Below are 26,593 nucleotides of genomic sequence, written 5' to 3'. Positions count from 1 at the left end.
AGGGAGGCAAATAGCCTTGGTTCACATGCTTTGGCGTGGTCATTATCTAAGCGTCTCCTAATCCATCAATTCATAGGCTAATCCCCCAAAATGCTCATTAAAATGCAAATATTCTTCTCTCTTTCACCCTCAGCCTTCAGAGGCTGCTGTCTTGTACTTGGTTCCTTAAGAAATTTTACAAAATACCTTACTGCTAATAATTACAGCCTCTTTCGGGATCAGGGGCAATTTGAGGGGTTTCACCAAACATGTAGATTTGCTCCCTCATCATGTTACTGGAGAGAGGGGTCACCACAACAGACTGCAGATCTCAGAGGGGAGGCTAATGCAGGTGTCTGTTACTGAAAATGTGGAAGGCAGTTTCATAACCATCTGCTCAAAAGGGATTTGTGGGCTTGCCTGAGGACTGTAGGGATGAAATTCCAAAGGTGTAGATAGACAGACCCTGCTAGCTTCAGTCACGTGTGAAGGTTCCTTTTTCAATGAGAATATCAGAGTGGTCTGTATACTAAAAATGTAAATGGGTCTGTTGTGGCTCAGGGCTCATTGTCCAGCTCCTCTTCCAGATCTTGACAGTTTAATTCCACAAGGCTGATTTTATATGTTTGTTTGTTTCTTTCTTTTTTAACAGAATTGGGCTCCTCCAGGCTGTGAGAAGCTAGGAAAGTGTTTGGAACCTCCCAAGTCCAATCCAAAGAAATGCTTTTGGCCGCACTAATATTCCAACACGCAGGGTCTGCTCGAAAGCCGTAAACAGCTGAGGTCATGGTTCACAATGCACATGGACACTTGTGTTTACGTCATGGAAGGGAGTGATGTAAGATAACATCACATACTCTTCAGAAAGGACCATGGTTACAGCATTACTCCTCAGGGTTATAGCAATTAGCTTTTGTTTAATTCAGTGTTTCTCTTAATGGGTCAAATGAGATGTTGCTGCAATACAGGGTAAATTTTCAGTAATGAATATAATTTTTAAAAGATATAACTAGAGAAGATTTTCAGCCAATCACAACTCTCTCATTCCCTCAGGAATGACATGGCTGTCCAGTCAACTTGCTCCTTTCCCACTCAGGCTGTTCTCGTGGATAACTCTTCATTTAAGTGGCCAAAAGTGGCCTCAAGGGAAGGTCCAAGAAGAAGGTTGCCAAGAACTTTCATACCCTCCAGATAGAATATGCCAGATTTGCTTTGTTTTACTTTCTAGTCACATAGGAATAATGTTTGTAGCTAGCTGCAGTAATTTTCAGTAACTGTTTTTTAAAATTATACTTATATTGTAAGCTCTTTGAGGCATGGCTTTATTTCCCTTTTATCTTTTTAGTGTGTGTACGCAGCACCTAGCACATTGGTCCCTGATCCTTGGTTGGGCAACTTACGTGCTATCACACGACAAACAACACCAACGGGCTCTGTGTCTCCCTGCTGTAAACATTCCCTTCAATAGCCCAATATTAACCAGCAGCTTCCAGGCGGGAGAATGCCCTGTATTTCTCAAGCATGAATCTGCAAACACAGCTGTGGTGAGCATGAGCTAGGTAATGTTTGTAATGCACTTCAAAGATGAAAAGTGTGATGTAAGTGCTAAATTTTCCTACAGTATTACAGGGAGTTCCTTTGGGACCCAGGGATGGCCCTCCGGGGCTTAGTTCATGATCCATTCACTTCAGAAAATCTGGGTTCAGATATGGATTTGGTCATACTTCCAGCCTGCCAAAGGAAGTCACTTTTCAGTCATATGGGCACAGCCAGCTGGAGGCTCAGAAAGGCCCATTTGCATCAGGATCTTTAGTTTTGGCACTGTTCCCAGTTTATGCTCTATGGGGAATTCTTCTCCCGGTGCAAACTGTCCAAGCACTGCACTCAGCATCCTGGGGCCAGCATTCCTGTAAGTGTAGTTCTCAGGAAATGTGAATCCCCAGCAGAATTGCACATGGAAGGCTCTTCCCCTGGCTCTGTATCTGGTACTCATGCGCCTCGCTAGTGCTAGCGGCTTTCTGCTGCACAAAGAAAAGTCCTGTGCAGCTTGTCTGGGCCACTGAAGACCCCACCTCTGTCGCTCCAGAGCACCCATTTGTCTTGATGCAGCGGTGAGTTGCTTCAGGAAGGAAACAATCAAGATACCCCACGCTGCTGCACAGCTCTTCCACTCCTCCCCCCACCAAACCCCACAACTCCAGATAAACGGAGACAACCAGCTTCAGTGCCAACCATTATGCCACCCTTTGCGACCCTGGCTCTACACCTTTTGCCCACACAAGCTCTTCCCCTGCCTCCAAGCCTAAATAACCCAATCCGTCTGTTCCCCAAAGTACTTACCTCCTCTAAACCCCTTCACAGAGGCTGGACAGACCCACAGATATAGGATTGTCAAGAAGGGACACTGGAGTTGGCCTTGGCGCCCTTGGTGTCAGGAATTATAACCAGGAATTATCACCCTCTAGCAGAGCCCTCTTAGTATCTCTCAGATCTGCTCGTCTGTCGGCGTGATTTTTCTGCTGTTCTTCGTCGTATTTACCTTGTGGGTTAGAGTGTTCCTTGCTATCCATCAAAGATCTCAAGGCATCTCTGGTTGAGTCCTAACATATTTTATGTATGTCATCACAGTATGGCTGGTCCAAATGGCCCATTTTGAGTGATACGCTGGATGACCAGAGATGATGGATTGGATCCTGAGTGTAGCCAAAGGAATCATTACAAAACCGGCACCCCCGTTTCAGATCTCTCTCCTCTCTGAGCTTGACTGCCGCTGGGGCCTGTCACCCAGAAATGCTCAGAGCTTTACTATCCACGTTTAATACTCTACACTATCAACAGGCATGGAGATCAGAAGATGTTGGATTCCTTCATTATGATGCTCTGAAAATCACTGTCAACCTAAAATGTAATCATTATGAATGTAACGCTATGAGATCTGTGGACGAAAGGCACCATATAAACAGGGGTCAATGCTTGTTCTTTGAGCTCCAGCCCAAACACACTAAGTTATTGCTCATTCTAAGCATTTATACCATGCTTGTCACAGTAGGATCTGGGTGCCTCTTATCCCATGTATTCCTTACCTTCCTCCCCCTTTTTCTTTCTTTCCCAGCTTATCATCTGTCTCGAAGAACTGCTTTTTCACTCTCTATACTCTCTTTTTCCCTGCTGATACAGGCCCATCAACTTCCTCAGTATTTGATCAGTTACATGTAGCCCTGATTTTCATCACTCTGACAAGTCAGTTGCTTGAGATAACACTCCCACACTCCTGATCTCTGTGATCAGAAACAAAGGAACAGTCAGACACCACAAGCCATCATCCTTAGTATATCTGACTGTTCCTTTACTAACTTTAGACTTTGCTAACTCCAGGTGGGTTGCATCAACTGAAACATTCCAGAGGAGCAGATAATATTGACATTTTCCCTCCTGTCTTTCTGGTTCTCTAAGCATCATAGTGTTGTATTATTGTCTGGAAAAAAAAGGGCGGGGGGGAGGGGAGAGAAACCAACTTAGAGAATGTGCAAAAATAAATAAAACTGATGCACAAGCTTGTAAAGCAAAATGGCAGTGCACCCAGCCAGGGCCCCTTAATGGGGGCACAGTAAGAGAAATGTAACAACCTGGGGATCCCATGATGCCTTGTTATGATTACACAGATATCAAGAGTACTGAACTGATTAGGTTTTACAAACAGCCTTAAGTGTTCATTATAATATTTCTAAGATATTGAATTTATAACATATCTCTGGGGTCTGTGATGTGATTTGGAAACAATCATGCCAAAGTGATAAATGCTGAGAAGTGCAGCATTTCGAGCCAGTTTTTTCAAAAGGGTGTGTGGAAAATGTCTGCATGTGCACATTTATTTGCAGTAGTTGTGCACAAAAATAGCCGTTTAGATGTCTAATTGATCTAATTAATCACTTGCATGTGCTGTTATGACGAGTGAATACACAGATTTTGCACACATCTGCATGCAGAATTCTGGATGCTGTAAGTGAATTGACAGTGATATTTGTTTAATTCTCTGCTCTGCCCTTGTTTCTTTATAAGAGACAGAAATTTCATATGAAGGAGCTATTGCTTTAAATTAAAATGAGAATAATTGTAGCAAATGGAAATAGCTGTATTGTTAAGAAGTATTTTTAATCAATGCCTCTTCCAAAAGTGGACAGTTTTTAAACTTGTGGGCCCAGGGGAATTGAAGAACAAAATAAAAGGGTATTTGATCAGCATGTGCAGCGTGTATTTTCTGAGGCTGACAAACTGAGAACACAGCAACCGAGATGCCAGCACTAGGATTAGAAACAACTAGAAACCGGCCTCTCTTCACCCTAGCAGAGTGAGAGCAAGTTGGGGTGAATGGCAGGATTCTAGCCAGGTGCTGATACAGCTCTAAGAGATGGAGCACAGTCTAGGATGGGACTGGGAATCAGGAGAGTTCTTATCCCAGCTCAGCCAGTGATCTGCTGCATGACCCTGGGTAAGTCACTTCCCCTTTCTGTGCCTTTCTTCTTCTCCCACCCTTAATCTTGCCTATTTAGACTGCGAGCTCTTTGGGGCAGTGCCTGTCTCTTACTGTGTTTGGGGAGTGGAGTTGGCGGGGAGAAGGGTTCCAGTATAATGGGGCCCTTTACACACTACTGTCATACAAATAAATACCTCACATTGGGACAAATTCACTAATGAGCTCCAACTTTTGCACCACTCTGGTCACACAGAGCAGCTGTAAATTTGGCTTACCTGGATGGGTAAGGTGAGTTTATGGTTGGCTTCTGTCACTGTAGCAGCACAAAGCAGCCAGAACATATTGGTATATCCTGCCCTTAATATTTATATAGGACCTTTGATGCAACTTTGATCCAGTCTCCAGCTGCCCAGTGACCTCACAGTGACCTCTCTGGTTTGGGAACTGCCCACGCTGAGGCAGGAGTTGGTTTTCTTGTGGCTGTTGGCAGCTCAATCTTCTTTCAAAGGCAGGCAGGCTAGCAGGTGGGTCTGGCTGGTCTGTTATTGGCAGTGATGGTTTCTTGGTGTTTTGCTCTTTTAAGAGGTGTAGTTTGGAGCAGCACATAACATGAACTGAGAGAGGACTTTTGTCTTGAGATTATTCATGGTTATGTGATGTTCCCTTCTTTATATTTAAATATGCCTCCTAAATGGCATAAGCTTAAAAGCTGCCTAGGCTGAGAGACCAGGGAATTCCTTCCTTGACTTTAATTTCCAATTAGCTGATCCAGGAGACTCCAGAGATGGCCCGTTCCTCACCCCTTGAGGCTATGTTATCATCAGCCCCTCAATGCAAAGAAGCTTCTGAAATTGATGTAACTAATAATCATGGGAAAAGTCCTACGATATTCACAGTCTATGGCTCCAAAATTGGAGGCTTGATTTGAAAACCTGCAGCAACAAATGGATTATCTCGGTAGCAAATTAGTCTCTGTGGACCAACAATTTGGGAATCTGCACACTGGAATTGGAAACCAGCAGATCAATTCCAAACACTTACAACCAAGGTTGATGCCCTGCACACTGTGGTGAATATGGTGATGAAAGATAACATGCCTCTGCATTTTAAATGTGACTCCTTGGAAAGCAGTATTAAAAGTGAAAATGCAAAGGTTCTGAACTGACCTGCCAGAATGGAAGGGAATGAGACCTGTACATTTGCTAATCAAATGTTGAGCCAGGCCTTGGAACGGAGTCCTCAGGTGGGTATTGAGTTGACAGAGGCTAGTGGGTTTTTACTAATGGACCTAGAACTAATACTAATGCGGAGGAGATGACTGTTGGACTTTATGGGGATATTCATTTTAGCACCTGATCCTGCAAGGTTCTGAGCTTTTTCAGATCCTGTTAACATCAACAGGAGCTAGCAGTTCTCAGCACCCTGCACATTTAAGCCTTTTACTGAGGTATCAGATATGCTCCCAGGGTCACTATCTTTAGTAACGACTTCCCAAAGCCATGTCACTCTTTGTAAAGTGAAGCTGATAAGGTGAGTAACTTTTGGAAGGCTGAGTACCTTGTTTTCTAGGGATGACAACCTCTCCTCAGAACACTAATGATTCTGAACAAAGAAACACTAATGAAGAACTCATGAGGATAGGGAGCTACTGTTTTCACCTCTTTTTTTTCAAGAATATTCTGATTCAAATCGGGGAGATAAAAATTGAGTGGGATAAGGCAAACTGTTCTGCAGCATGGATGGTGGCTGTTTCACCAGGCCTGGAAGAGGAATCTCACACCAGTGATCTTGCCGCTTTACTGTGCACTGGAAACTTTACAAACTGCCACGCAGAATAATTTTCCTTTTTTACCAGGTTTTATACCAGCTACTCCCAGAACTTCAAAACCCTGTGAACTCTATTGGATTTCGATTGGTGTCAGGATGGTGGTCTTCTTAATGAGTGGCTTGATTTCTCTTTCTTGAGACTTATTTGGAAATGTATGGTTTTGCTTGAATGTTTTTGGCAGTATCAATGTTTGGTCCAAATTTCCCATGCATTACTGGAAGAGGTAGTACAGAGTAAGGTAATGTTACGGTTTATGTTTCGTCTAGACTAAACTGTTGTGTTTTGTTGTTTTTTTTTTTTAAAGCATGTGAAGAATAACAAAAAAATATTTACTTCTCATTTGGGTGGCTTCCTCTTCTCTTAGGGTTATTTTTGACCCTTGAGCATTGTTTGCTGGATTTCATGGCATATCCTCTGCTGTGGTTTATATTTATTCCTTCTTCAAGATCTAGTTAAAATCCTATAAATATTTTTTTTAAATAATTCCATAAGAAGGTAGATTTCCAGGCAGGAATCTGTCACCTTTTAGGAGAGAAGAAATGTGAAATCAGTCACACTCCCTGAGAGAGAGCCAAGTCAGCAGGTGGCTTTTGGCTTTCAGTGCATTTTATCTCCCTGGAATCAGTTAATACCCTTCTGGGTGATATCTAGGTTGGATGGGAATGAGAGTCCTCCATTGAAAGGGATACAGGCTATAAGCACAGGGAGATGTGATTTGAGGCATTTGTGCCAAATCCGCCAGTTCTGGATCACTCTCAAAAACCCATTTTCAATGACTAGGCCAGCTAGGGAGCATAAGGAAGCCAGTAGGAGGCTCTGGATTGGACCCTATGTCATGAAAAGTCTAAGCAGTCATGGATTTATGGCTAACAGTAAACTTTCAGCATTAGACTATGGTGCATTTGACTTTATTACAGAAACCTTCCTAATTATCCAATACCAAAGCAGATTCCAGCAGAATATGTGTTTCCATCAAAATCTAAACCTTTGGCGAAGTCTGGTGGATTTCACTGGAATTTCTTTTCAGAAGAAAACCAGGGAAAAGTTTTGACAATGTTGAATCAGTTTCCAACATATTTGGAAGGAAACATTTCAGTTTTTTGTTCTGAAAGGACATTTTCAAAACTTTATTTTGTGTTATAATTCTAAATTTCAAAAAATTGAAATGAAATATTTTGATTATGAAGGAGGGGTTTGTGGAATGAAGCCAGATTTCCAAAGCTTGAAATCCTTAGTGAAATGAAACGTTTTCCTTCTACCAATGAGTAGTTAATCAGATTAAAGTTAGATATCAATGTCTTATAGACATGTGTGTATATAATACTTCTCACATCAGGATCTCAAAGCACTTTTTACAGGCTTAACTAATTCAACTTCCCAGAACCCCTGTGAGTGAGGTGTAGCCTGGTTAATTTGGTATGTTTGGGTTGGTAGTACTAATGGGGATCTTAAACCACAGTGACTTGTGCTAAGGGTTCGGCCTCCAGAACACCTACAGTATCTGGATCAGTAGAGTGAGAATCACCTTTAGGAATTCCATTACGTGTAGAGACTCTAGGAGTCCATGAGGAACTGTGAGTGTATGACATGTGGTCACAGGTTATCAAACATCCTCTTATTGACCATTTAATTAAGCAGATGAACAATGCCCCAACTACTGAAACATATACAGAGATAGAGAGAAACAAGGAGATGTCCAGCATCAATGATTTCATACTCTCATCCCCTAGGGAAACATCGAGATGGGTAAAAAGATCGTCAGATGGCCTTCCTTTTGGGTGTCCCCGATGTGCTTCCCTCCACACTCGGGCTGGACTACACGTTTTATCTTGTTACTCTTACGCCCGCTATGCTTGTGAATCAGAGTATCACCCCTTTTTCTTCCACACTTTATTAACTTAGGCATGGACTGTTTCTCATAGGTTATCCCCTTCACTTAAAATCATAGGGATGGAAGGGACCTCGAGAGGTCATCTAGTCCAGACCCCTGCACTCATGGCAGGACTAAGTATTATCTAGACCGTTCCTGGCAGGTGTTTGTCCAACCTCTTAAAAATCTCCATTGATGGAGATTCCACAACCTTCCTAGGCAATTTGTTCCAGTGTTTAACCACCCTGACAGGAAGTTTTTCCTAATGTCCAATCTAAACCACCCTTGTTGCAATTTAAGCCCATTGCTTCTTTTCCTATCCTCAGAGGTTAAGGAGAATCATTTGTCTCCCTTCTCCTTGTAACAACCTTTTATGTACTTGAAAACTGTTATGTCCCCTCTCAGTCTTCTCTTCCCTCTTCAGCTTTCCTTATTCTCATTAACATACACGAGTTACTATGGTAAATTGAGGTTATTACAGAATTCTTTGAAAAGTTACTACAGGGCATCTTGCGGTATTAACTGGTACATTGAGGCCTGTTTCCCAGGACATCAGAAACTCATACATCTATTACTGTATTTCAGAATCTTACTGGCCCAGGGTTATCCCTCAGCCAACTTGTCATGTCAACCTCTTCCAGGCCTGAGACCTTCAATGGCCAAGCTAAATCTCTTACTGACCTAAAGCATGTAGGCCTTAGGTTGATGCTTTACCTTACTTATCCTACGACTTAAACTTATTAACCACACATTGATTGTATTATGTATTCATATATTCATCTATCCTTGCAGTTAATTTAGATATAATCAATCACACAACTATATAATTATATCAAATGATTAACTACAGAGGTTAGTAGTGATTGCAGTCACATGGAACATAGTCTTTCCAGGGTTAGCCATATAACATCCCAAGTATTTCTTGACTTAAGGAGGAGACACAGTCCATCTCAGTCTCCCTAGCTTGTCTAGTCAGACTAGGTGGTCCAGATCTCACTAGTGATAGTCCAGAACTAGAAGCAGTTTGGCATGAATGCCTCACCCGTGGAGAGGTCTCTGCCTGGCTCACACTGGCAGGAGAAAATTTGTCTTAGGCAAATTCTTTTCAGATGAGACTCTCACTGCCCATCCCCCCTCATTCTTCCTTAAAAGTTATTAACTAGTTGCAAGGGTGGGGGGAAGCATTAGATACCAAAACCCAATCTATTGGCTGCTAGAGCAGTGTTCATCTTGTCTCCTTTGAAATGGAGGAATAGAGGGGGGAAGAGCTTGTAGGGGTTGGGGCACTTTGATTTTTAAGGTATCTGACATGGTGCGATCTGGGGCATGGCAAAGGGCAGAAACATTGTTTTTCAAAAGTATGTTTATCAGCTCTCTGGCAGGGCTGATCTAGCATTATCCGGGGAGGGACCTGAGTCTCTCTGAGGCATGAAAATCCTCCTCCCTTCGGATTGCGGGTAGAATCCTAACAAAGGGCTCCTAAGAGGCCCCTGCAGCACAGGGCGTGTGAGACTTCTGCTTCTCTAGGAGAAAATGGCAGAGCGTCATGGGGATGCCCACTTGGCAAAGTGGCATGGTGCCTCGTGTTATCAATGCTAGCAGAGCTTTTGCAGATAACATGAGAGGGTTTCAAAGAAAAAAGGAGAGGTAGCCTAAATAGGAGAGGATGGTGAAAAGTAAAACTTGTGCTCTGGGGTCACAGATCCATCAATGATGAATGGAGGACGACGGAGATGATTTAACCTTGGATTGATGGTACATTGCAATGTGGAGCTCCCACTTCCTAGCCAGTTGGCTATCCCTGGTGGGCAGGAAAATTACCTGAATAATTTCTTTCTGCTGAGAAAGCAGCCAAGATGCTGGAATAGCTGACTGCACTGTACTTCAGTTGATAAAGCAGCAAAACAAACTCTTCTGATCCACCTAGAGGAATTAACAAGAGAGCCGAAAAGACTCTGTTCCAATGTAAAGTTATGTGCTTGATCTGTGTTTGTTTCTTCAGTTGTTGAAGGGCTCGTTGACTTGGGCCAGCTGTTGCATAAAGGATTTGCTGGTGGCAGATAAGCTAATTTGACTTGGGGAAAGTCCTATTCCTAATGGGAACTGCTATGAAAATAACCCACACTGACCTTCTCCTGCTGTTGTCTGTCTCTCTCTCTCTCCATAGAGTGCTTTCTACGAAACATAAATCCCTGAGAAGTGACAACCTTTGCACTGACCTTCAACTTCCTCCAGGCTTACACTTAATGCCAGGCGCTCATTAAAACAGGTGTCTTTTTGTCACTTTGCCAAAGCGGGTCCATATCCCTCCGTGTATGGAATAGGTAGGAAATACAGCCATGTAGCCTGCAGTATGTGGTACACATCTCCTGGGGGATTGCACCAAGAACATCTGACTTCTCTTTGAGCAGTCATCTACCCATATTGAGGGTGAAGTCGTATAGGAGCAGGATGAAGACAAACCAAAGCCAGGTGCAGGCTATGCGCTGTGTGTCTGAATTCATCGTGGCCCTAGTCATGAATCACCATGCCATTCTTTCCTGTAGGCTGCACTTCCTGAGTAGGCACACCCTGATTTCCACTTCCCTGCAAAATGGGACTACTGCCCATGGGATATGAAAGCAGCAAGGGCTGTGAAAAACAAACACCCTTTTCTTTAGAGATACATACCAGAAGGCAATTGGGCCATAGCAAACTGCAGAGTCTAGATAGCAAGTCACATGACTCTTGGGTTAATTGACAACCACTGATATTGCTACAGCTGTGAATGAAGTCCATGCAACCCCCGCATTTCTACAGCAGGTCTACTCCAGCCTGCTTTCATTTGATTGGTCATAAATAGCCAGCTTGGGCCAGGGCTGACTCGCTCCTAACCTACTGGCTAGCCCACAAACGGCATGGAGACCTTCCAGTAAAACCCCTTGTGCGATTTATTTATACCCTCCGCCCCCTTTGCAGACTAAGCATCCCAACAGTAACGTGGAATCAAGCCCTCCGTTCCTGACCAAGGAGCGGTCTCTTACTCATGGCACACCCCCCAGCTGCTTCTCAGTCCTTTTACACTTCCTTCTTGTGCCAGCTGGGCTAATGAGATAATTAGCCTTCTCCAGCCCATCTCTGTCTATCAGTCGAGCACAGGTCCCATAGTCAGGTGCACTCTGGGAAACTAACTGGAGTTGCAGTGATCAGCGCTCTGGTCCAATTGCCGTTACCCAGTGTCATAACCCCGCCCGGACAGGATCCTCTTCCTGCCTCACTGGCTGCTGCCTGGGAGCCCTGCTGCTGTTGCTGACATCGCGGAGGAGGAAGATAGAGCTGCTGCTGCTGGACTGAGTGACTATACCATCTTGGTTACCTCCTGGGCCTGTGGTGGTCGTTGCTTTCGTTGTGGGAAGAAGGGGGAGCAGTGCAGAGCTGGGTTCTCTGCTCAGTGTCTCCCTCTGGCTCCCTGCTTTTGACCCTGTGACCCTCACATCCTGGCAGAGTCCCTGCTATACAACCCCCAACTTGGTGTGTAGGTGGTGGAGTCCTCCTTGGTGTGCCAGAGGTTGGTCCTGGCAGGTACCACCCAGATTGGAGACCTCTTGGTCTATGACTGAGGGGGGTCCCCTGGGGCTTGGCCGACACATGAGGCTTTCCACCCTTCATGTTCCCTGGCACATATTCCAGGAGGAGAGGGCAGCCTTACCACCCACCCCTCGGGCTTTCCTTGGGTGGGTCTTGTGGGAGGAAGTTCCCTGCCTGTCCTTCACGCCTGGCCCTCTGGATCTTGTCATCGGGCCTCTGCCCCATGAGTCCTCCTTCCCCTGGCCGCTCCCCCTGCATGACCTGCAGCCAGTTTGTTTCTGAACCACACGTAGAACACAGCTGTACGTTCTCATGCTCCATGCCTTTCACTTTCTCACCCTCATGACCCACCCCGACACCAAGGGGCGGGACCTCCCGCCATCTGTGCAGGGTGAGCAGCCCCAGTAGGCCAGTCTGTATTCTGCCCTGGTCCTGCAGCCTGCCGGGGATACCGGTTGGCGGCTCCTTCACGGAGCTGCGAGCACGGGCGTGTACATGGGGCGGTTCAGCCTCCTCCCCGACACCTGCCCCTTTTGTGGCATGGGGGAGACCCTGGCACACGTCGACCTCGAGTGCGCCAGGCTGCAGCCCCTTTTCTGGCTCCTACAGAACTTTCTCCTGAGGTTCTGGCTGCACTTCTCCCCACACCACCTACTCTATGCGCACCCCATCCATGGCCCCACAGAGTCACGGGACCTCCTCCTCATCCCCTTCCTGGCACTGGCCAAGATGGCCCTGTCCTGGGTGCTCTGTTTGGTGTCCCCCTCTGGCTCCCTGCTTTTGACCCTGTGACCTTCATTCCTGTCCCTGTTTAATTATTTGTTGTTCCCCACCTTTACTTGAACCCTGGGTTTAGGGGCTCCTCCCTTTAGGCTGAGTGAGGGGCCTTCTAATGTTGCAGGCGGCTTGCACCCACCTGCTCCTGGGAATTCAATAGGATTGCTGTTGCTCAGCTCTCTGTTGTACAGCTGCACACTTGTAGTATTTTCTGTTACATGGACAACATACGCCATAGATATTGTGTGTTTTTTAAAGTGTGGGACTTGCCTAAGGCTGCAAAGATGATGGCAAGTTAGGATCAGCAAGGGAGCCATGCCTACTAGGACCCGTCATTGCTCTAGGCTGCCCAGGGACCATCTTTTGGCCATTCAATAGGTTTGTTGTCCGTACAATAGGAAATCTCTAAACACTTCAGCTGTAAGTCTCTTGCCTAATATGTTCTTTGTATTAGTTAACTGATGTTTGAAGGTGCTGCAGAAGAAACAGGAGTTAAAAGTCTGTCAAGATGCTCTGCCCTGTGATGGGCTGATAACAGTTGCTGTGCTGAATCATGTCAAGCTATTTGGAGTGGCTCACTACAGTGAGTACCAATCTCAGGGCAGACTGCCAAGAGGCAGGGCAAAAATTCCAAACTGTTGGTGACAAATGTGAACTTCTGGATCCCTGTAACAGTCTTACCATGGAGTCACAGACGGTCCCCTTAGATTCTCCAGTCTAGCTTGCCAGCCAGGCAAGCTAGACTTAGTGATAAATGATAAATGGTCACTTACACCAAAAATCACAAAATATTCAGGTTGCTCCCAGGCCCAAGAGGCCAGTCACTTACCCCAGATCATTTTGTATCTTAGATCTCACACCAAAGACCACACCTCTAGCCAATCCTGTAATAAACTAACATAAAAGATTTATTAACTAGGAAAAAGAAATGAGAATTATTTACAGGTTAAAGCATGCAAACGTGTACACAGAGGAGTTGCAATCTAAATCTGAAGAGTGCCAGAGTTGTAGTGATCTGTCTTTCAGGGCAGACCAGGGGTAACCCACGGAGATCTCTCGCTGCAGTTTAGTGTCTCTAGCCCTGTTCAACAACAAAGATATGGAAAATTTTCCTGTGTGTCTGTTTTATTTCCTTCATTCAGCCTCCAAGTCCATAGGATGAACTTCCTTGCGTGTAGCATTTCCAAGGTGTGATAGGGCCATTCACCAATCCTTTGTATTGCGATGCTCCTTGATGGCCCCTCTGATTTTGGTAGTTCTTCTGGCAGGGGGAAACACTCTTCCCATCTGAGTTCACACATTTAGAACAAACATTTTCAAAGTTATCAAGCAAAACTTATATATTTCCTTATAGCCTGGTAAAATACAGACATTACAAATAAGATTAATGCATGCTGCAACTTACAAACATTCTATACAGTCTAAACACTAAATATGTTCTTATAAAACTAATACCTATTTCGAGCAACACTAATGCATGAAGAACAGGACTTGTGGCACCTAGAGACTAACCAATTTATTTGAGCATAAGCTTTCGTGAGCTACAGCTCACTTCAGCGGATGCATTCAGTGACCTGATCTGGGCACCAGCTATGAGTTTGTCAGTTCTTAGCTAATGCCTGCAACCTTTACAAGAGCTGGCATCTGGCCTGCCAGCATCACAAGCCATTAGTCCAGAATAGAATCATAGAATATCAGTGTTGGAAGGGACCTCAGGAGGTCATCTAGTCCAACCCCCTGCTCAAAGCAGGACCAATCCCCAATTAAATCATCCCAGCCAGGGCTTCGTCAAGCCTGATCTTAAAAACTTCGAAGGAAGGAGATTCCACCACCTCCCTAGGTAACGCATTCCACTGTTTCACCACCCTCCTAATGAAAAAGTTTTTCCTAATATCCAACTTAAATCTCCCTCACTGCAACTTGAGACCATTACTCCTTGTTCTGTCATCTGCTGCCACTGAGAACAGTCTAAAGCCATCCTCTTTGGAACCCCCTTTCAGGTAGTTGAAAGCAGCTATCAAATCCCCCCTCATCCTTCTCTTCCATAGACTAAACATCCCCAGTTCCCTCAGCCTCTCCTCATAAGTCATGTGTTCCAATCCCCTAATCATTTTTGTTGCCGTCCGCTGGACTCTTTCCAATTTTTCCACATCCTTCTTGTAGTGTGGGGCCTAAAACTGGACACAGTACTCCAGATGAGGCTTCACCAATGTCGAATAGAGGGGAACGATCACGTCCCTCGATCTGCTGGCAATGCCCCTACTTATACATCCCAAAATGCCTTTGGCAACAAGGGCACACTGTTGACTCATATCTAGCTTCTCATCCACTGTAACCCCTAGGTCCTTTTCTGCAGAACTGCTGCCTAGACAGTTGGTCCCTAGTCTGTAGCGGTGCATTGGATTCTTCCATCCTAAGTGCAGAACTCTGCACTTGTCCTTGTTGAACCTCATCAGATTTCTTTTGGCCCAATCCTCCAATTTGTCTAGGTCCCTCTGTATCCTATCCCTGCCCTCCAGCGTATCTACCACTCCTCCTAGTTTAGTGTCATCTGCAAATTTGCTGAGAGCGCAATCCACACCATCCTCCAGACCATTTATGAAAATATTGAACAAAAACCGGCCCCATGACCGACCCTTGGGTCACTCCACTTGATACCGGCTGCCAACTAGACATGGAGCCATTGATCACTACCCTTTGAGCCCAACAATCTAGCCAGCTTTCTATCCACCTTATAGTCCATTCATCCAGCCCATACTTCTTTAACTTGCTGGCAAGAATGCTGTGGGAGACCGTGTCAAAAGCTTTGCTAAAGTCAAGGAACAACACGTCCACCGCTTTCCCTTCATCCACAGAGCCAGTTATCTCGTCATAGAAGGCAATTAGATTAGTCAAGCATGACTTGCCCTTGGTGAATCCATGCTGGCTGTTCCTGATCACTTTCCTCTCCTCTAAGTGCTTCAGAATTGATTCCTTGAGGACCTGCTCCATGATTTTTCCAGGGACTGAGGTGAGCCTGACTGGCCTGTAGTTCCCAGGATCCTCCTCCTTCCCTTTTTTAAAGAACTGAGCATCCTCACACTTTCTACTTGATTTTTTCCCCCCAGTTTACGCAAATGAAGCACCAGGTTTTAACTGATACAAAATACATACTCCAGGATGTACTAGTCTGTGCTTAATGTTCAGGTCGTGCTGTGACAGTCACCTATTTTATCAAGCATTGGAGAGGGTGAGCGATGTAGCGGGGGTGAGCCTCTGGCAGAACAGGGAATGGGTTTGCTTGGTACTGAATAACTACAGCTGGCTTTTGCCAGAGGGCGAAAGTGACGTGTCATCCTGAGCTTGATAACTGGTAACTTTTTTTCTTTTTTCTGATTTTTTTTTTTTTTTCAGGCAGACCTATAAACCAAATTCCGACTCCTCTCGGAGACTCTGCGTCTCGGCAGGGGCGGGCAGCAGCGTGGCCTCACGGGGGACAGCGCCTCGTGGCAGGCCGGTGACGTGGCACGGGATCAGTGTCATGAGGTCACTGCGTGTGACATCACCAGAATGCTAGCCTAGTGCTGGTATCATGGCGGTGCAGGGAGGGGCTGGGCGTGACGTCCTAGTGCGGCCGCGATGACCTCACAGCTGCTGTGACCGCATGATGACGTCAGGTGTCAGCCCGGCTGCTGTGGGTGGCCATGGTGGAAGGTGACACCCCGGGGACGTTGTCATGGGGCACCCGCGGATGTGAACCCATGATGCCACGGGGAGGGCAGGTGCTGATGGCATGGGGCATACCACCAGTAACAGCCCCCTAGCTTCCTCTCGACCCCTTTCCAGCTGCCCTGGCTCCCCCCCTCCCCACACATACACGCTTCCCCCCTTTCCAGCTGCCATGGTTTCCCCCGCATTCCCCCCCCCTCCGCCTCCAGCCATGGTTTCCCCCGCACCCTTCCGCCTCCTCCCCCAGAGCAGCGCGAGGCGCTAGGCCGGCCGAGGGGCGCCTGCGCAGTGCTGGCGGTGCGCGCGGCGGCATGAGCGGGGAGCTGGGCGCGCGGCGGCGCCTGCTGGAGGAGCGGGTCCGGCCCTTCCCGGACTTCCCCTGCCCCGGGGTGCTCTTCCGGTGAGGGGGCTTGGGGGGCGGGTCAGGGAGCGAAGGGGGGCGGGGGGGGCTGAGGAGGGAGGGGGCGGGTCAGGGAGCGAAGGGGGGCTGGGGGGTGAGGAGGGAGGGGGCGGGTCAGGGAGCGAAGGGGGGCTGGGGGGGTGAGGAGGGGGGGCGGGGGGTGAGGAGGGAGGGGGGGTCAGGGAGCGAAGGGGGGCGGAGGGTGAGGAGGGAGGGGGGGTCAGAGAGCGAAGGGGGGCGGGGGGTGAGGAGGGAGGGGGCGGGTCAGGGAGCGAAGGAGGGCTGGGGGGGTGAGGAGGGAGGGGGCGGGTCAGGGAGCGAAGGAGGGCTGGGGGGGCTGAGGAGAGAGGGAGGGGGGGTCAGGAGGGAAGGGGGGCTGGGGCGGTGAGGAGGGAGGGGGCGGGTCAGGGAGCGAAGGGGGGCTGGGGCGGTGAGGAGGGAGGGGGCGGGTCAGGGAGCGAAGGGGGGCTGGGGCGGTGAGGAGGGAGGGGGCGGGTCAGGGAGCGAAGGAGGGCTGGGGGGGCTGAGGAGGGAGGGGGCGGGTCAGGGAGCGAAGGGGGGCTGGGGGGGTGAGGAGGGAGGGGGCGGGTCAGGGAGCGAAGGGGGGCTGGGGGGGTGAGGAGGGAGGGGGCGGGTCAGGGAGCGAAGGGGGGCTGGGGGGTGAGGAGGGAGGGGGGATCGGGGAGCGAAGGGGGGCTGGGGGGGCTGAGGAGGGAGGGGGCGGGTCAGGGAGCCAAGCAGGGCTGGGGGGGAGGGAGGAGGGGGCGGGTCAGGGAGCGAAGCGGGGCTGGGAGGGGAGGGAGGAGGGGGCGGGTCAGGAGGAAAGGGGGGCTGGGGGGTGAGGAGGGAGGGAGGGGGGGTCAGGGAGCGAAGGGGGGCTGGGGGGTGAGGAGGGAGGGGGCGGGTCAGGGAGCGAAGGGGGGCTGGGGGGTGAGGAGGGAGGGAGGGAGGGAGGGAGGGAGGGGGGGTCAGGGAGCGAAGGGGGGCGGGGGGGTGAGGAGAGAGGGAGGGGGGGTCAGGAGGGAAGGGGGGCTGGGGCGGTGAGGAGGGAGGGGGCGGGTCAGGGAGCGAAGGGGGGCTGGGGCGGTGAGGAGGGAGGGGGCGGGTCAGGGAGCGAAGGAGGGCTGGGGGGGCTGAGGAGGGAGGGGGCGGGTCAGGGAGCGAAGGGGGGCTGGGGGGGTGAGGAGGGAGGGGGCAGGTCAGGGAGCGAAGGGGGGCTGGGGGGGTGAGGAGGGAGGGGGCGGGTCAGGGAGCGAAGGGGGGCTGGGGGGTGAGGAGGGAGGGGGGATCGGGGAGCGAAGGGGGGCTGGGGGGGCTGAGGAGGGAGGGGGCGGGTCAGGGAGCCAAGCGGGGCTGGGGGGGAGGGAGGAGGGGGCGGGTCAGGGAGCGAAGCGGGGCTGGGAGGGGAGGGAGGAGGGGGCGGGTCAGGAGGGAAGGGGGGCTGGGGGGTGAGAAGGGAGGGGGGGTCAGGGAGCGAAGGGGGGCTGGGGCGGTGAGGAGGGAGGGGGCGGGTCAGGGAGCGAAGGGGGGCTGGGGGGTGAGGAGGGAGGGAGGGGGGGTCAGGGAGCGAAGGGGGGTGGGGGGTGAGGAGGGAGGGAGGGGGGGTCAGGGAGCGAAGGGGGGCTGGGGGGTGAGAAGGTAGGGAGGGAGGGGGGGTCGGGGGGCTGGGGGGCTAGGGAGGGAGGGGGGGTCAGGGAGCGAAGGGGGGCTGGGGGGTGAGGAGGGAGGGGGCGGGTCAGGGAGCGAAGGGGGGCTGGGGGGTGAGAAGGGAGGGAGGGGGGGGTCAGGGAGCGAAGGGGGGTTGGGGGGGCTGAGGAGGGAGGGAGGGGGGGGTCAGGGAGCGAAGGGGGGTTGGGGGGGCTGAGGAGGGAGGGAGGGGGGTCAGGGAGCGAAGGGGGGCTGGGGGGGCTGAGGAGGGAGGGGCGGGTCAGGGAGCGAAGGGGGCCTGGGGGGGTGAGGAGGGAGGGGGCGGGTCAGGGAGCGAAGGGGGCCTGGGGGGGTGAGGAGGGAGGGGGGATTAGGGAGCGAAGGGGGGCTGGGGGGGCTGAGGAGGGAGGGGGCGGGTCAGGGAGTGAAGGGGGGCTGGGGCGGTGAGGAGGGAGGGGGCGGGTCAGGGAGAGAAGGGGGCTGGGGGGGCTGAGGAGGGAGGGGGCGGGTCAGGGAGCGAAGGGGGGCTGGGGGGGTGAGGAGGGAGGGAGGGGGGGTCAGGGAGCGAAGGGGGGCTGGGGGGGTGAGGAGGGAGGGAGGGGGGGTCAGGGAGCGATGGGGGGCTGAGGGGTGAGGAGGGAGGGAGGGGGGGTCAGGGAGCGAAGGGGGGCTGGGGGGGCTGAGGAGGGAGGGGGCGGGTCAGGGAGCGAAGGGGGGCTGGGGGGGTGATAGAGAGACATGGGGGCAGGACAGGTTGCGGGGGGGGGGGAGCGCTGTGCAATTACACTCATGCAGCATGCGCACTAGGGCACAGCGTGAAGTTTGGCCCTGGCACACGGATGGCGCAGCTGCAGAGTCCTACTGCCCTGGCGCTGGGGATAGACCTGCTTGGCCTGCCTAGGTTTGTCCTTCGTCTGCGCTGGCCTTTGCCCTGCACGCTCTGAAGCAGGCAGCCTCTGCCCGGTACGCTGAAGCTGAGCTCAGGGGTACGGCCCATGACCCGCAGGCTGCTGCAGTCACTTGGTCAGTGAGCAGCCAAGTTAAGCCTTAGTCCTGCCAGCAGTTACATATGGGAGTAAAGTCACATTCTATGAAACTGAACTGGTGTGTAGCTTTGTAGTCGGGCCAAACTCTCTCCCAGCATGTTCTTACCTGAGCACCTTATCAGCTGTAGCTGAGATAGGTCAGGTTTATATCTGGGTTATATCAGTGGGTTATATCTCGGCAAGTAAAAAACACTTTGCAGATGCCCAAACAAAGGCATTTCTTAAGGAGGGCTGTTTCAGCTTTTTTTCTGTAGCGGTGTCATGCTTATTAAAAAAGTATGAATTTCATTATAAGAAGTTATTTTTCCATCACACGTATTTTCAAAAAATCTGAATTGTTTTGCCTCAGAAATAGTCACCATCTGGAAATTCTCAGCCTGGAGTGTGAACACTTTGGAAAGGTCTGAGCATCTGAAAAAAGGGTTAGAATACAAATGCTTAGGGAATCGTAGCAGCAGTTGCTAGTTGTCTAGCTATAGGACATGTTTCTTCACTCAGTGCTGAGTCCAACCACTGTTTCAAGAGATCTTGTAGGTAGCCTCTTTTGCAGCTATTATGAACCCCTGGAAATGGAGTGATGACTCAAATCCACTTGTAGAAACCAAGCTTCTTAAACATGGAGCGGGTAAACTGTGGGCTCTGATCTGTGTAATGTAGCTTTCAGGTTCCAGGGATAACTCATTTTGTTCTTCTGTTTTTAGTGATATCACCCCTTTGCTAAAGGATCCTATAGCCTTCAGAACTGTGGTTGATCTTTTGGAAGCTCATTTGAAGGCACGCTACCCACAGATCGACTTCATTGCGGGTGGGTATCATGATAAATGCTAGGGAAACTTCTATAAAATACAGTACAGAACATTACTGTCCATCCATACAGAGATTGCATGGTAAGCAAAGGTCAGAAACAACCACTTTAACGAGGCAGGAAAGATGGTAGAACATCATGGCATTGCAACATTATGACTGTTTATCATAACGTTTTATTCTGTACCAAACTACGTAACACTTGTGTGATGGTGGTTTTATTTTTGTGCTGTAGTTTTCTGACATGCTGTTTTGAGTGTTGAAAACACCGTCTCGATGAACATTTGGCAATGATTTCCTTTATTTAAAAAGATTTAATAACAGTAAGCAGTGAATTAGCCAATATAAGTTAATTACTACTCTCAGGTTTCAGAGTAACAGCCGTGTTAGTCTGTATTCGCAAAAAGAAAAGGAGTACTTGTGGCACCTTAGAGACTAACCAATTTATTTGAGCATGCATCCGATGAAGTGAGCTGTAGCTCACGAAAGCTCATGCTCAAATAAATTGGTTAGTCTCTAAGGTGCCACAAGTACTCCTTTTTCTAATTACTACTCTGTCTTCCTTAGTCTATAACTTGCCTTTAAGCCAGGTCTAGTGTTATATAAATAGCAAAAAGACAAGCTGTGTTTCCATTTTTCCACTTGTCTCAGAGTGACTGGTTACAGACCAATTGTAGCTGTGCCTTATGGAGATAACTGTTCCATTCCAACGAACACGTTGTTTAAGGATATTGAGAATAATAAGTACTGAATGGAAGAGGGGTGATTTGACAATAATCCAATGTCAGTGAGTCTAGTGGACTCTATTCAGTTCTTAGTGGCTGTGATATAAACCCATCCTGATGTGATACTGAGTTTCTGGCCCTACAGTTGAATTGATATTGAGACTTAATTTCTTATCAGTACAGACAAGAACCAGTTCACAAACTAATAGAGGGAGCTCCTAACATAGATACTGTGGTGATATATGTGGAACTCCCGGTTCCGGGCTGCATTTCATAGTAATTCTGTGTGAATACAAACATACAATGCAAAGTAGGTGTGATTGCAAATCAGTACAAATAGCTGCTAGGCTCCCTGAGTACAGGAAGATAACAGAAACATTGAAGATTTGCTGAGAGAGTGAAAACTGAACCGTTTCCCTTTAACAGTATTTTTGCTGCTCTGCTTCCCATAGGCCTGGATTCTCGTGGTTTCCTCTTTGGCCCAGTTCTGGCACAGAGACTAGGGATTGGCTGTGTGTTAATACGAAAAAAGGGAAAGCTTCCGGGTCCCACAGAATCTGTCTCATACGCGCTTGAATATGGCCAGGTAATAGCGAGAAGAGAACCTGGTGGACACTGCTGTAATTGCTAATGTCTTGTTTGTTGAAATCACTGAGCTACTTTGGGGATGAGGATGGTGGTGAGGTGAAGCCCATCTAATAATATTTGGTGCTAGAGATTTTCCCAACCACTGTAGCCCTTCTGGGGCTGGTGATGAGAACACAGCAGTGGGAGTCAGGCATTCCAAGTTCCATTCTGGTTGTGCCCAGTGACTAATACCTACCTCATAGGGGTGGTGTGAGGCTTAACAGAGAGTTAATTTTGCAAACTATTCTGAGATCTTTGGAGAAAAGGTACTTTGTTCAGACAGCTATTAGATGGGGCTTGAATCTGAGTGTACGTATTATTAATAGTACTGAACATAAAAACTAATGGCTGCTGATTTTTAGAGGAACCTAGTTAAAGGACTGACAGCAAGTCCTGTGCTTCTGGAGAAAGGCCAGCGGAACAGGGAAGAGGAAAGAAGGGGGCGTTGCACAAAGATATCCATTACTTTTTCCCACTCTTGCTTGTTTGAGTAAATGTTCTAGTAAAATGCTCTTTTTTTAATGGTTTTAAATTAGGAAACACTTATTGCACAGCAGCTGGTTCATGCCTGGCCCTAATTGTAAGAGAGAGAGAGCATAGGCTTAATAATTCTGCCTTAGCTAGCTAGCTAATGCTGCTGGAGTATCTGGCAGGTGAATACTGTTGAGGCAAGCCTTCCCTTGCATAGTACAAAGTTCTGTGGTAGTCATAAGCATTGCATGGGTCAGTCCTTATGTAGAATGGGTTCATCTCTCTTGGAGGACAGAGAAAAGATGCTTCCATGGCTGGCTGCCTATCTGTAGACACCATAGGGCTGAAACCTGGGACTGTTTGCACCAAAACCATAGGAGTCTTGATCATGCACGCTTAGGCCAGTGTATTACATACAGGAGTTCCAGTCCCATCTGGGGTGCTGTTCTGGGAGAGCTTATCTAACAAAAGGAATAGAATACACTGTGTTAGCATGCATGATTGGGACTCTAAAGATCTCCTTTAGCTCAAGGCCTGTATATGTAGATGCTGAAAGTCAGGATTTTATTCTTGCTGATGAATGTAATGTCTGCATTTTGCTACACACTAACATTTTTGAAAGCAGTGCTCCATAAAGTGAGACTAGAACAAAGTTGCCTTTTCAATCCTGCAGGCTGAACTTGAAATCCAGAGTGATGCCGTGGAACCGGGAGAGAAAGTGGTCCTCATTGATGACCTGCTTGCAACTGGAGGTAAGAGCAGTCGCTTAGTTAAGTCTGCTCCATGTGCAGCTGTGCTGTAACTGGTATTGCTCATTCTATCTCAGGGTGCTCTCTGCTGAAGCTGCTTTGAAGAGGACAGAACCTCTTTGTTAAAGTGTCCTTGTGACTTTATGGGGAGAGGGATGCAGCAGTTAACCAACTGGGGTTTATACTGTGTCTGAATTACTGTACTATAGTACCTGAAATCCCTGCCCTAAGGCCCACTAGAGTTCAGCTTGGCTTAAAAAAATAAAAGCCATGTTGGAATCATAGAATCATGGAATACCAGGGTTGGAAGGGACCTCAGGAGGTCATCTAGTCCAACCCCCTGCTCAAAGCAGGACCAATCCCCAATTTTTGCCCCAGATCCCAAATGGCCCCCTCAAGGATTGAACTCACAACCCTGGGTTTAGCAGGCCAATGCTCAAACCACTGAGCTATCCCTCCCCCCATTGTCTTGTTCTTGGCTTTGCAATGCGCTGTGTGATGCTTTCTGAAAATCGGACGTTACCTGTTTGCATGCTTCTAACCATGTAGTTAACGATAGCTTAAAGTTGGAACTAAGACTGTGTGCCTTATCTGCTTGTAATACTTGGAGTGATTGTCTGTCTCTCTGCTTAACATCCCTGTTGTGCAGGTACCATGTGTGCAGCCTGTGAGCTGATGAAGAAACTGAAGGCTGAAGTCCTAGAGTGTGCGGTGGTCATAGAGTTAAAATCTCTGAAAGGGGCAGAAAAACTGAAACCGTTCCCTGTCTACTCTCTGCTGCAATATGACTAATGAGCTTCAGATCAGAGAAGATTGCTATGGTCTGATTGCAGTTGCCTTCTTGGTGAAGATCTTCTGCTGTTTCTTATCTTGATCAATTGTTTGAAGACAACAAGCAGTCCCCTCCTCTGTCTTCTAAAAAAGGAGGAAGCTGCTCCCCATTACAGCAAGGGCAGTTAGGCCTCTCTTGTTCCAGCTCAATTCTGCTAAACTTGCTGCACTGTTTATGCCTCCTTATTCTGGGGAAACTGACAGAGCCAAAGGTAGTGTGTTTTTTTGGGGGGTGGGGTGGGGGGGAGTTGTCCTTCGATCTAAAATATCATTTAGAAGCCTTTATATCATTCCAATTTCATGTTAGATTTTGCTGAGGGTTTGGTGAGAAATGAGGAAGGGCTTTGAGATTTACTTGTGATCAGGGGAGGAATCAGTTTCTCTAGATCCTGAAAACTAACATGGTATTGGACATCTGTATGATGGCCCCTTTTACTGTATCCACATGCTTGGGTTACAGCTGTTCTGTCAACCCTGGGAGCTGTACACATTGGAATTCTTCAATTTGCAATGCTAATGGAGCGGTGGTGACTTGTTCAATATAAGAAATGGGTGCAAGTCCCCAGCATGTCTCACTCATCCTATCTCATGTAAAACATACAACTTTTTACATGCCCCCTTCTTATATATACAGTAAAGTTCCCTGAATTCTGCCTTTATCCTCAGGTTCCAGCATACTGAAAGGTTACTGAGCTTGGGTTGATATTGTTGTCTCCCCTCCCCCCAGCCCCTTCCAATCAACTTCCTTGTTCCAAAATACCCTCCAATATTGGCACAACCTAAAAAGGAAAGGGAAAGGGGAACTTTGCTCACTTTGCGTGCTTTAGCATGAGGTCTAATATTAAAAGCATTCTAGTTACTAGGGTGGAGAAAGTTTGATAGGCAGATTTTTAGAAAAAAGACTCCTAATTGCAGTGTGTGATCTAGCTGTAACATCCAACTCTGTCACAAACACTTAAAAATCAGAGCCAGGGTACCCAAATCTCCCTATGGATGAGAGAGGATGCTTTGGATTGTAACTAATATTTGTAATGGCTGTCTTCAATGGAATCTGTAGCTGATTAGTAAATAAATATTGACCTTTTAATTCTCAAAACTATTGTGGTAGCAGGATGAAGGGGGTGTGTATTTCTATGACCATTTCTCTTCAAGAAACCAACGTTCAGTGAAATACAAAAGGGTTGGAAGTTAGGCCAGCCCAATTGCTTTACATGCTGAGCTGAACCATTAAGATATGTTCCTCATATCTGGTCTTACTGAATTCCTCCCCAACCCTTGCTCTTTGAGCTCTCACTGGAAGATGCTAGAGAAGCCAACTTTGGGACTTGCTCCTCCTAGAACTGTAATACTTAATATCTGATTCTGCAAGGTAAAGAAAGGTAGTTAGTTATTCAGTGCCTTGAGCGCACGGAAACCTTTGCTTCCCCGCAGGTGTGTGAAAGTGCACCATATACATGGAGAACAGCCCAGGTACAACATTAAATCAAATAGGCATGCAGTTAAAGAGTAGGAACCGTAGAGAGGGTTTGGGCATTTGTTTCATTGTAGGCTGCTTTTGTTACTGTATACTCCCCCTCCACTGGATAGAACCACCCGTGGGGCGACACTGCTGAAACTATACAACTTGTCTACAGCCTGAGTTGTGTTTAGCTCTGAAGGGTGAGTGTTGAGTGGTATGGGCCTCCCTCTAGTTACAGACCAAGTGTCCTTTACAGTGCCCCCGGCCTGCTTGCTTACCAGATGTGTAGCCAAGCACTTGTAGTTAACCTTAAACATCAGATGTTCAGTTTCTTAGGTCTATAGGAGTACTGGGGTTAATTTGCTCCTAGCTTCAGAACCAGGTAGTATTAAGAGTCCCCAGATAGGACATTACAATTCTTTGGGAAGCCTCCAGAAGATGTTTAACTTTTACACCCAGCCTGTGTAAGAATCAGTACCCCTCCTGCACACTTGGCAGTGAAGGCAGGAGAGTTGTTGTGAAGTGAAGAAATAAAGCTCCACCCAAAAAACCCACGGAAAGCAGCTGCAGCACTGTCACATTTATGTTCTTCGACTGCCAAAGCACAGCGCTGGGCCCCATGCAGTGCCAGAAACTGTGATGTCAGGCAAGGCTCGGACTGTACCCTCTCTCTGGCTTCAGGGCCTGAGATAGCTAACTTGATTGTAAAATCCTAATGGTACATAGCCCTGTAGCTTTTGCCTTAGTGGAGCTACTTATGGCCAGCCCTGTCTCTTCCCCCTTGACCCACTACATCAAGGTAAAAACTAGTGCCTTCTCTTCATTAGGATTTTACAGAAATAGGTACCTAAGAGGAGTTGTCTCACTATAAAGAAAACTTTTTGCAGTGAAACCAATCCAGTCTTTCATTAGGAGTGGTGAAAGTAGCTCCTGGTTTCAGGTTCTTAGCATAGAGCACTGGACATCAGTCTTATCCTGGAGGAGAGTTTGAGTATCTCCATTTTGATAGAAGTAACATTGCTAATAGCCAGGTAGTCCAAAAGCATGATCTTTATTTGCCTTTGAAAGTCGTCAGCTTTTTTTTTTTTTCCCCTGCACCTGGGAGCGATCGACTTGTAAAAACTGAGATTTTCATCTGATCCTGTGACTTAAAGAGTTAGGATGTTGGTTTTCCTTAAAACTCCAACAGGGGGCAGTGGTGAACAAGGGATATGCTCAAGACCCCCAGAGAGGTGTGCACTAACGTTCAGACTAGATGTGATCAGGTTTACCTGCCACACTTCACTGCTGTTTCCTACTCAAAAAGCAACAGGGAGGTGGCTTTGTTCTGTTGCGTCATCATCTAGTGCTAGCTCTGCACATGTGCAACCGCTTTGTCTACTGCCGTCCTTCTGGGGGAAACGGGCACCTTCTGAACCTGCTCCCTAAATGAGACAGGCCAGCCTGGCTGCACTTTACCCAGGGGAAAGTGGTAAAGAACAGAGCTGCTCCCTGTTTGGACTTCTGATATAACCAAGCAGTAACTCACATTCATGTCCTAGTACTTGAGACAAGGAAGACTTGTTCCTTAACTCCCCCACGCAGCATTTGTATATCCTGAAGCCTCTTTAGCTGAGAAAGCCCTTGCTAGC

General features: G+C 48.2%; 2 protein-coding genes across 11 annotated transcripts in view; both read left to right on the top strand.

Moving 5' to 3' along the window:
* The window catches only part of GALNS (galactosamine (N-acetyl)-6-sulfatase), a 79,233-nt gene extending 63,046 nt beyond the window's left edge, over positions 1-16,187 (top strand). For 3 of the 10 annotated variants that reach the window (XM_073308195.2, XM_078848140.1, XM_078848141.1), the window contains 2 exons: positions 632-817; positions 1,325-6,128. In XM_073308195.2, the coding sequence (XP_073164296.1) occupies positions 632-718 (87 nt within the window). In that variant the 3' untranslated portion in view covers positions 719-817; positions 1,325-6,128. The other 7 variants (XM_078848139.1, XM_073308197.2, XM_073308194.2 and 4 more) reach the window with 7 other exon arrangements.
* Positions 16,188-16,469: 282 nt separating this feature from the next.
* On the top strand, positions 16,470-24,599 carry APRT (adenine phosphoribosyltransferase). The gene is made up of 5 exons (XM_073308211.1): positions 16,470-16,603; positions 19,998-20,101; positions 21,278-21,411; positions 22,597-22,675; positions 23,322-24,599. The coding sequence occupies exons 1-5, from the start codon at positions 16,515-16,517 to the stop codon at positions 23,462-23,464; spliced, it is 549 nt and encodes a 182-aa protein (XP_073164312.1). The 5' UTR covers positions 16,470-16,514; the 3' UTR covers positions 23,465-24,599.
* Positions 24,600-26,593: the final 1,994 nt, after the last annotated feature.

This window comes from Lepidochelys kempii, chromosome 12 (assembly GCF_965140285.1).
Source record: "Lepidochelys kempii isolate rLepKem1 chromosome 12, rLepKem1.hap1, whole genome shotgun sequence".
In the NCBI taxonomy this organism is placed as follows: Eukaryota; Metazoa; Chordata; order Testudines; family Cheloniidae; genus Lepidochelys; species Lepidochelys kempii.
This window is presented reverse-complemented; position numbering and strand designations above follow the sequence as displayed.